This window comes from Octodon degus, unplaced genomic scaffold (assembly GCF_000260255.1).
Source record: "Octodon degus isolate 3935 unplaced genomic scaffold, OctDeg1.0 scaffold00016, whole genome shotgun sequence".
Taxonomy (NCBI): Eukaryota; Metazoa; Chordata; class Mammalia; order Rodentia; family Octodontidae; genus Octodon; species Octodon degus.
Window position 1 is genome coordinate 22,807,587 of NW_004524592.1, and position 10,714 is coordinate 22,818,300.

General features: G+C 47.8%; 1 protein-coding gene across 1 annotated transcript in view; it reads left to right on the forward strand.

The window, feature by feature from the left end:
* Positions 1–10,115, forward strand: part of Papss1 (3'-phosphoadenosine 5'-phosphosulfate synthase 1) — a 73,384-nt gene extending 63,269 nt beyond the window's left edge. The window contains exon 12 of the mRNA XM_004626696.2: positions 9,441–10,115. Coding sequence (XP_004626753.1) covers positions 9,441–9,579 — 139 coding nt within the window. The 3' untranslated portion in view covers positions 9,580–10,115. The remainder of the gene's footprint in view (positions 1–9,440) is intronic.
* The last annotated feature ends 599 nt before the right edge of the window (positions 10,116–10,714 follow it).

Below are 10,714 nucleotides of genomic sequence, written 5' to 3' on the forward strand. Positions count from 1 at the left end.
GCATCAGGCTTTGGGGGGGGGGAGCACCTATACACAAACCATAACAGAAAGGTTTATTTAGCTCAGTTTGTGGTTTCAGTCCATACTCAGCAAGACAGACTGGTACATGGCAGAGGGCAGCAGTTTATGGTGGTGGAAAGCAGCAAGGAGCAAGAGCAAAAGGGAGGAGCAGCAACAACAGTGGCAACAAAGAGCTAGTCTGTCTCCCGTATGTTGTGTTCAGGCTACCTGCCCCAGGCTGGGTGTAGCACTCACAGCCATAATCCTAGCAACACTCACACCCAGAATCCCAGCAGCACTCATGCCCATAATCCCAGCAGCACTTATACCTGTAATCCTAGCACTGTATCATAAATTAATCACAAACTCTAGAAGCTACCTCATCACTGCATGAGGCTTTGGGGGGACCCCTAAACTCAAACTATAGCAACCCCTAAGATATCAGCCAATGAGAAAATATGATTGAGAAAACTAACATCTGTGCATTGCCAATATTTTTGTATTTTGGTATGTTTATTTTTCTATACATTTATTTTACACACTTGAACATAAGAGTTTATGTGAGACAATTTTGTTTCTCCTTGCTAACTTACTTAATTTTCACAAGCACATTTCTAGCTGCTTCTAGAAGTGATCCATGTCTGGGTACTGTGGCTCTTGCAGCTGTGGTATGTAACACAGGGTCAAGCACTGACACCCTGTGAGTGCTGTCCATGCTGCCACCAGGACCTTAGGTGTCACTGGGGCAGGAAGTGTGGGCTGGCCCATGTCCTCCCTTGCCTCACCCCTGGAAGCCTGAGTCTGGGTTTCTTTTTCATCTGTGCTGTCACAGACTGTCCTGCTGAGATGTGGCTCTGTTAGCCCCAGGCTGGGCTTGTGCCTAGTGCCCCTGTGGCCTCCTGACCGTGAAGAGTTGTTCCAGCAAGAAGCACCCCTCAGTTCTAGGTGTCAGGACACTTCGATGTTTTCTTCTTTCTCTTTTTTTTTTTTTTGTGTGTCTGTCTGTCCTTTTTAGGAGAGTGAAATTTATGTTTTATAAAACTATCAAAGCAGAATTTCTTTCCCACTAGTGTGCCAGTTGGCAGGATTTTGCAGCCGTGGTCTTCTTGGTACTGTGTCTGGGTGATCCTTTGCCCTTCGGAGACTGTTTTGCCTCTGCGCACATGGGCTGTATAAAGTTAACTCTGTTGAGAATCGCCAGTTTATAGCCATGGCTGTTTGGGTGTTGTAGTCAGTGTTTACAGGGGAATAGGACACATAACTTACAGGTTTACTTTATAACATGCACCCAAAGAGTCAAATGCAAAAGAGTATGGGAGATCTGTCCACATACTGGAGACCCAAAGAGTCCAGCTGGGGGCCTGATCCCACAGTCCAGGTGAAGACCTAGAGCCCATGGCAATGCCCCTTATGGGTCCAGCTGGAGGCCTAGAGCTCATGACATTGTCTCATGCAAGTCTATACCAAGGATCTGCACTGGGAAGGCCCAAAGGTCAGTGGTAGAAACTAGAAAGTCGATCTGTGCCAGCAGGCTGAGGGCTCTGCACTGGAGACAGGAAATGAGAACCGTAGCCATTCTCAGTGACACTGAGGATCCAAACTCCTCCAACTGTGAGAATAGAAGAGTTCATATAAGGAGAACTAGCATGACAAGCCTCTCCAGGAATATCAACAGCCTCCCATCCCATCTTCCCCTCCAGTTCTACTCTGCTGTTGGCAACAACCCTCGGGTGGGCCTTCAAGTCCAGCACCACACCGATTTAGTACAGCGGGGTGCTCCAAGTTGTCCATTAGTTAAGCTAACACATTGGGAGACCTTATCCTTTTGATTATTTTGCCAATAGGATCAAGGCAAATACAGCTTCTTTTGTTTTGAATGTGGAGATCTTTTGTATTCAAATTGGAGCTGAGTTGGGCATTCTGAGGGCCATTAATGTGCTAGTTTCTAAACGTAGAAGGACACATGTGTCTGATCGATAGAAAGCAAATAATGAACAAGAAACACCTTGATGGCAGATAAAAAACAGATTATCATGTGAACTTAGAGCAGTGTCCTTGTTACCTGAGAGTTAGTATGTGGATTCTGGTTTGACACATGAATTCTCAAACATGGATGTTAGCTTTTCGTTACTGTAGCAAAATAACCAAGATAATCAGCTTAAAGAGAGGAAAGGTCTATTTTGGTTCTCAGCACTGAACTTTTGGATTGGACCTGTAATGGGTGGCTCATAGTGGGGTCCAGCACCTTGGGGGACAGTTCAGACCCAACCTAAGCAGGGGTTATTTCTCCCTGCAGCCTCCTGTCTTTGAGTAAACATGCCCAGTGCAGCCTCAGATGAGCTCACAGGAGTGTGAGGAGTGGAGGACCCTTGTACAGACACAATCCTGCCTCCTGTCTCATTCAAATACTACTGTCTCCATGCTGTGGTTTGTATCTAGATGTCCCCCTGCCAAAGCCTCTGTGGTCACAGGTGGGGCTTTTCAGAGGTGGCTGGACCTGGGGGTGCTGCTGGGATCAAGGGTGTGATGCTGGGACTGATTCATGGTGCCATGCTAGGATTCAGGCTGCGCCACCCTGCGCTGAGGGCTACCAGCCCTAAGGGGGTGTAGCCAGGGTAGGATACAAGGGACAGAAAGAAGGCTGCTGTAGCATGGTGCTGCTTTGCTGCCCTCTGCCCGCCACGAGCGGTCTCTCCTCTCGACGCCTCTCTGCCAACCACCCCCTCTTGGAGCCGGCTGGCTGGGGACTGAGCCTCCACAGACTGTGAGCTAAGTAAACCTGTCCTCTTTCGGCTGTGCGTGTTGGGTATCTTGTCTGAGCAACAAGAAAAGTAACTAAGAGCATCCATGAGCCTCTGCGAAGGCTTTCTGAGAACTGAGGTCTGTTCTTAAGACAGAGTTTTCTTTCTAGGAGCAGGTGAACAATGCTGTTCCATCTCCTAGTTGAAATCGCCAAAATCCCAGACTCTCTGCTGGATCAAAATAGAGCCTTCTGACGCCCACCCATTCCGTGCAGTTTACCCCGCCCTGTGCTGTGGTTGACTGTAGATCTCATACCCTTTTACGGTGAAGACAGCTGAGGCTATTCTGTAATACACTTTAGGAAACTGTAAGCGTCCACTGTTTGAGTATCTGTAGCCTTTGTACTAATGTGCTGGTAGGACAATGACAAATCCAAGAATTGGGTTAATTAGATTGTAGGCAGTTACATTTTTCATGTATTTCAGCTGGTCATTGGTTGGAAAGTAATAATTATTAAAATTATCATGCATGAGCCTAGCCCATGCTTTTCAGTCTCTAAATAAAACCAGAAATAACTGTTTAGATGGTTTTGGAGAGATGGATTTTAGCCTCAATCTTCAGAAGACTGAGTGTTTTTGATGTATTATAAATGTACTTCTTTCAAGTTAGGTGAGAAGTTAGACCCCAAATAATTAATTAGACTCACTTAATAGTCACCACTGTTAGCTTTAGTTCTGTCAGAGAAATTCCCCATTGCTTCTCTGAATTACTTATCATCTACTTAGCATTTTAAAAAGTGGGGTTAATTGGATGTGAATGTTCAATAGTGAGGCTGGAAGGGCTCTCTCCTGCCTCCGCTCTCACCCATGTTGTCAGCTGGGCTCTCAGTAGTGGCCCTGAGGGCCAAGTGTGTGGACCAGGGACAGCAGATGGTTGTGAAGATGCAGAATCATCAACAAGTGACTGGGCGTCATGGTACTCTAGAGCTGGTCAAGATGCCGGCCACATGTGACTTGTGTGTCACTGAGGGCCCCCTTAGGGCTGCTGGCTGGTTTCTTTTTGTCCCTCCCTACTGTCTGGACTGCTGCCCCCTGTTTGTAGAGAGCCAGCATTCTTTCTGTTGCAGATTAGAAGAATCTGTGGCCCAGTGGTTTTGAAAAGGAAAAAACCAAACATACTTGTGTTTCCCTTTCCAGGTCCCCAGAAGATTGGTTAGCTAGCGTGGAGCAGTGGTCCTGAGGAGGGCCACTTTGCCAAGAGCCGGGCTAGAGTCCTTTATTTAGCAGCACTTTCTGCTCCTGGCAGATGCCTGATAACTCATAGGTAAAGTTTAGAGCTGATTTTAGATCATTCCAGAAATTCCTCAGGGTCTTTTTAAATTGAATTACTTCTGCAAAATGATGTTCATTTAAGAACCTATGACAGTGTGATTTAGTTACAGCAACTGTTGCGTCAAGTCCTTGAGCCTGGCTTCTGATAACAAGTCCAGTCCTTGTGTAACTGAGACAGAGTTATGAGTGTGAGGTTGAGGGCAGTGCGTTTTCTGTCACCTGAAAGGAGGTGGAAGTTTGTGGAGGCTGAAGTCCTAGTTCATATGGTGGAGAAATGCTGTGGCCTGCCATGCAGATGGTGTGTGGGACAGCTTGGGGAGAGAGGCACCTGGGGACCTCCTTTTAAAACTGGAGTTTCAGGCTGAGTGTGGTGGTGCATGCCTGTAATCTCAGCACTTGGGAAGCTGAGGCAGGAGGATTGATGCAAGTTTGAAACAGGCATGGGCTACAAAGTGAGTTCAAGGCCAGTCTGAACTGCATAGCAAAACTGTGTCTCAAAAAAAAAAAAAAAAAAAAAAAAAAATTTCAGAAAGAATGCAGGCACTCTTCTGCATTGCACACAGCTCAGGAAAGAAAGGACTTAATTGGTCTGGCTGTTTTCCTTTTATCAGAAAGCCAGGCAGAATCTTCCAGCAAACTGCCCTCTTCTTTCTCATTAACATCAAGAGTGAGCAGTACTTTGGGCATCCAACATGCTTTTCATTTTCGGTTTTTTTTTTCCCCTCATTAAACTTTGTTTAATGGTTCTCAAAATTTTGTAACAGATTTTTGGTCAAGTTGTTTCCATTAAAAAGTACTGATTTTTAAAACTAATAACTTAAAAACTGCCACACACACACACACACACACACACACACACACACACAAATGGTCCACAAAACATTCTCCTTTCCTTCTGAAGGTTTTATGATGCATTGCTATCATGAACCAGTCTTTCACTATTAAACTTAGATGGCCAATTTGGAGAAACAGTTCTGAGACCGGTCTTCTGCCACTGATTAAGACTGGGGTGGCAGGTATTAAGGATAATATTCATTTAACCTTCTGAGTTTTTTGGGCAGACTTAGTGACCTTGCCAGCTCCAGCAGCCTTCTTGTCCACAGCTTTGATGACACTCACAGCAACTGTCTTATATTGTGAACAGTAAAACGGTTCGGAGGTCGGTAGTCAGAGACACTCTCGACACACATGGGCTTGCCTGGAGCCATGTCAACGATGGCAGCGTCACCAGATTTCAAAAACATGGGTCCATCTCCCAGGTTCTTAACCACACCAGAGATCAATCTTTTCTTTCAGCTCAGCAAACTTGCAAGCAATATGAGTTGTGTGACAATCCAGTGCAGGGGCATAGCCAGCACTGATCTGGCCAGGATGGTTCAGGATAATCACCTGAGCAGTGAAACCAGCTGCTTCCATTGGTGGGTTGTTTTTGCTGTCACTGGCAACATTGCCACACTGGACATCTTTGACAGACATGTTCTTGACATTGAAGCCCACATTGTCCCCAGGAAGGGTTTCACTCAAAGCTTCATGGTGCATTTCAACAGACTTCAATTGTGACATTGACTGGAGCAAAGGTGCCTATCCTGCTGGGTTCGAGAACACCAGTCTCCATTCGGCCTACAGGGATAGTGCCAGTACAACCAATTTTGTAGACATCCTGAGGGGCAGCCACACAGGCTTGTCAGTTGGGTGAGTGGGTGGGAGGATGCAATCCAAAGCTTCAAGCGGTATGGTTCCACTGGCATTGCTATCTTTATGAGTGACCTTTTATCTTTTGATCTGAACTATGTTAGCACTTGGCTCCAGCATGTTGTCACCATTCCAACCAGAAATTGGCACAAAAGCTACGGTGTCAGGGTTGTAGCTGATTTTCTTAATGTAGGTGCTGACTTCCTTAACAGTTTCCTTATATTTCTTCTGGCTGTAGAGTGGCTCCGTGGAATCCATTTTGTTAACACCAACAATTAGTTGTTTCACACACAGTGTGTAAGCCAGAAGGGCATGCTCACGGGTCTGCCCATTCATGGAGATTCCAGCTTCAAATTCACCAACACCAGCAGCAACAATCAGGACAGCACAGTCAGCCTGCGATGTGCCTCTAATCATGTTTTTGATGAAGTCTCTGTGTCCAGGGTATCAGTGATGGTCACATAATACTTGCTGGTCTCAGATTTCCACAGGGAGATGTCAATGGTGATACCATGCTCACGCTCGGCTTTCAGCTTGTCCAAGGCCCAGGCATACTTGAAGGAACCCTTCCCCATTTTAGCAGCTTCCTCCTCAGATTTTCCAGTGGTTCTTTTGTCCATGCCACTGCATTTGTAGATCAGATGGCCAGTGGTGGTGGACTTGCTGGAGTCCACATGTCCGAGGATGATGATATTAATGTGTGTCTTTTCCATTCCCATGTTGGTTTTGATTTAGTGGCGGTTTTTACTACACCTGTGCCCTCATGGCAAACCTGTTGTGAAACAATGCTTTTCATTTTTGAAACCGAAGTTTACGATTGATTTGGCCAGAGAGCCCAGGCCATGGCTGTCCCAAGTGAGGCTTACATATTCAGGGTGTGATTCATGGCCTCCCTGGAAAGACAACTTCAGCCAGCACCTGGCTGGTGGCTCTCAGGTGGCGGTGGCACTGAGAGAGGCTGTGGGCAGGGATATAATGCCTCCATGCCCACTGCTTCCTGTCTACTGGGGCTTCCCAGAGCACAGTGGTCCCTGCACCACAGCATAACGTCATCCCCAGAGGTGGAGACTGACTACCACGCCCTCCGCTGTGGTGCCCCTCGCTCTGCCTCCCATCCCCACAAGCCTTTCTGCTTGCTGCTGCCCTGACTTCTCCAGCTTTCCTCCTATCTACCTTCTGTCCTCTGCTCTTTCTCTCACTTGGATGCATTTTCTCCTCCCTGTATATTTAAGACCTCCTTGTTGTCTTGAAAAATAAAAATTGCATCATCAGCCCATTCCAAATCAGATCCTTCACCACCCCCTCTTGTTCCATTCTCCATCATCAGCTTGTCTTCTGTTGAGGTCAGTTTGAATCTGATGTGCACATTCACTGGCTTTCTTTTCCCTCCCACTAGTTCGTCTCAGCTTCTTGAACTTTGGATCCTTGGGGTTCCTCCTCTGTGCTGTCACTCGGGCTCCCTTCCTCCCCGCTTGCTGAGTCTTCTTCCACGTGTGCCCATTCATTCCCTCATGTTCAGCTTTTATTGTCATGCTACTAAATTGACAAATTATGTTTCTAATACCAGCCTGTTTGGAACTCTCCTCAGCCTTGCTTCTTTTTCTAGGTTGTGAGTCTGGACTGTCCTCAGTGGAAGGTGCTGTCGCCCTTTGACATGCCCTCTCATACTCAGATCTGCCTCCTCTGGCCTCACCTTCCCTCTGTACTCTCCCAGCCTGGCTCTCTGGCCCTTCCAGGCTCTGGTCAGGATGCATGGCTCTTGGCCAGGAAGGAGCAACAGGTGTCCTTAGGGTCCTAGATGGTACACCTGGTGCTGCTTGATCCTGCTTTCTGATGCTTGCTGTCTCTGTGCTTGGTGACCCGACCGTTTGCATGACCACCAGCTTAGAAGCTCACCTGCTGGCCTATCTACACCTGACCACACTGTCTGTTCCTAAGATCAGCCACCTCTTAGGAGGGCTGCTGCCAGCTCAGCCCTACACAGATACTGGGATGTCACAGCGTGCACCACTCCCCTGGGAGAGTTTTACTCTGGAGTGTCATCTGTAGAGGATGTGGATATGGACTCATGCAGCCATTTAGTCATCAGAAAATTAGTGGCCATGTCCAGCCACACTCTTAGGAAGGCTCTCCTGGTGTTCAGGCAGCAAAAGGCATACCTGCTGAAGCACCGTGGGGCTTTTCCAAGCCCCTGCTGGCTGCTGCTTTCTGCCTTTTTATTTGTCTGGGCTGTGAATGTAGTGGATGGTGTGTCCACATCAGCACAGATCTTCCCATTCGCTGCCTGCCCGCCCATCATCCCTGGACACACCCAGACTCACCCAGAAGTGTGCGTCCATAATCGGCGAGGTGGCCCTTAAATCTAGTTGAGTTGACATCACAGGGAGAGAGGGAGAGATCCCTGTTTCGTCTTTTTCTTAAGGGACTAAACCCTATGGCTTCAGCTAACTCTAGTCTCCTCAGAGGCCTGCATCCCCCACCACACTGTCATGGAGTTTGGGGTATACTCTGTGTGCTTTGCGTTCTGGTATTTTCCTCAAACCACACCTTACACTTTTCATCCCACACGTACTTTGGTGGCGATGTACCATTCTATTCAGGGCTGTACCCTAGATTAGTCAGGATCTTTGAGCTCAAGACGACTGTGCAGCACATTTGGTACTATAAATGCCGTTCATGTTACTGTCTTAGTATAACGTTTGCCTGTCTGCTTACTCCTAAAGGGTGATTCCTGGAACACACCTAGGAAAGTTCTAGAAGCCAGATCTTATTGGTCCTCAAACTCACTCCACACCTTGTGTAGAGAGGCATGAATTTGCAGCTCTCAAGTAAGAGTGACCAGGTGGCCTCGGCCACCCTGCTGACTTCAGACACCTGTGTGGGTTGGTTCTGTATTGGAGGGAGGAGGACAAAATTACTTTACAGGTACACAGTGTATCTTATAGCTACGATGCTCTGTGTTTAGTAATCTAATGGTTTACCTATGTGTGTGTGTGAGAGAGAGAGAGAAAGAGAAAGAGCGAGAGCGACAGCGAGATTGATTAGGACTTGCTACGTAGCCCAGGCCGACCTTGAACTCAAGGTGATCTTCCTGCCTCAGCCTCCCAAGTGCTGGGATTACAGGTGCGCACACTACGTTCGTTGACCTCTGTGTTTAAAGATGTGAAAAAGTATGCTCGCTCCCTCTGTGAGCCAAACAGTGGCAGACAGTGCTTGTCGCTGCCTGGCGTGCCTGCTGTTACAGAACGCTGCCGTTTCTCGCCGCATCCCAGGCCCACGGCCTTCTAGATCAGAGCGTTCTGAAGGGCTTTCTGCCTGCACAGGCCGCGCTAGGCTTGGTATTCTCTGCAAATCTCCTGGCTCAGGGTGAGCAGCTCCTGGAAGAATGAGGGTCAGGGCGGTGCTATGACTTGTGTGGTGTGGGAACGCAAGCCCTGTGACCCTGGGACATGGCCACGTGGGGTGGACGTGAGCGGAGGAGGGGTGGGCGGGAGACAGCGGGCGCTCTGCCCTGCGCACTGCGGGAGAAGTAGGGTAGCATGCGCAGTGAGCTCAGCATGCATCTCCATCGAGAGTCTCCTGTCCAGAGCTGGCTTGCGCAGCAGTGTGCAGCGTCAGTTCCCTGCGCGGTGGGCCTGGGAAACCCCGCACTCACGCTCTCTTTGCCTCCCGCAGCCACGAGGACTTCGAGTTCATCTCGGGCACGCGCATGCGCAGGTTGGCGCGCGAAGGCCAGCGGCCGCCCGAGGGCTTCATGGCGCCCACCGCCTGGGCGGTGCTGGCCGACTACTACCGCGCGCTGGAGAAGGCGTGAGCCGCCGGCCGGCCGGGACGGTGCCAGCGGATGCGGTGCCAGCGGACACTGCGCCAGAGGACAGGACGGAGGACGGAGGAGGAGCACGCCCGCCCGACGGGACCAGCGCGCTCCCCGCTCAGCCCCCACCGCCTTGGTCGGTCGCCCGCAGCTTTTAATGTCTCTTTACACTCCTTGTACTACTCACTGTTCCTGCCCCCGATTTTCCAGCCTTGTCTTTTTTATATCGTATTTATCCTTCTGTCTCATAGCCTCTGCAAGCTCTTAGATGAGTTGTAACCATAAAACACAGCCGCACTTTTTCCTACCTTAAAGAAAAAAAAGGAAAATTACTAAACAACACATGTGGCTAGACCTTGTCTTGGAAAATTTGCAGGACAGTGAGATGTTTTTTTTCCTACATGATCGTGTAAACCGCTTCCTCTCTTCCTTCTAATTCGCTATTGATCTTTTAATTGTTATAATCTAAAACATTCCTAGGAACTGGATAAGCTCTAAACAGACTTCTTTGTTCAATAAACTTACTTTTTTTCTTTTTTTGGCTACTTATTCATATGGCTTTTTCATTTTTCAAAGAGAGAACAAAGTAGTATTAAGACAGAAAAATTACCAATGATACAGAATTTCACTAAACAAAATATGAATTTCACAGTATTTGCTGTATTCACAGTGTTGTCTTCAAATTAGTGTTCACATTACCAGATACATGCATGCAAAATTGAAAGAAGAAAAGGAATATAAGAAAGTAAATGAAAGAGAGGAAAAAGAATTGAAAAAAGAAGATAAAACAAATTAAGGATTAATTGTTCCTTTCCATTGTTTTGCTCACACATTGTATTTCTCTTTTCCTGAAAAATTTTCTGCTGCGCATGGCAGGATGCTCATAATCTCAGCACTTGGAAGACTGAAGCAGGAGCATCACCGTGGTTCAAGGCCAGCCTGGACTAGGTAGTGAAAACACAGCAGAATTTCTGCCAGATGAGGGAGCATGTACGCATCTTGATTGTAAGGACCTAGTGGTCAGCTCCTGACACCATGTTACTTCGGAGAGATTGGGGTGCAGGGGCTATTTTAAATGGGCAAATAGTGAAGCGCACTTAGTCCACCCGGAGCCTTAACCACTTTCCCCAAATAT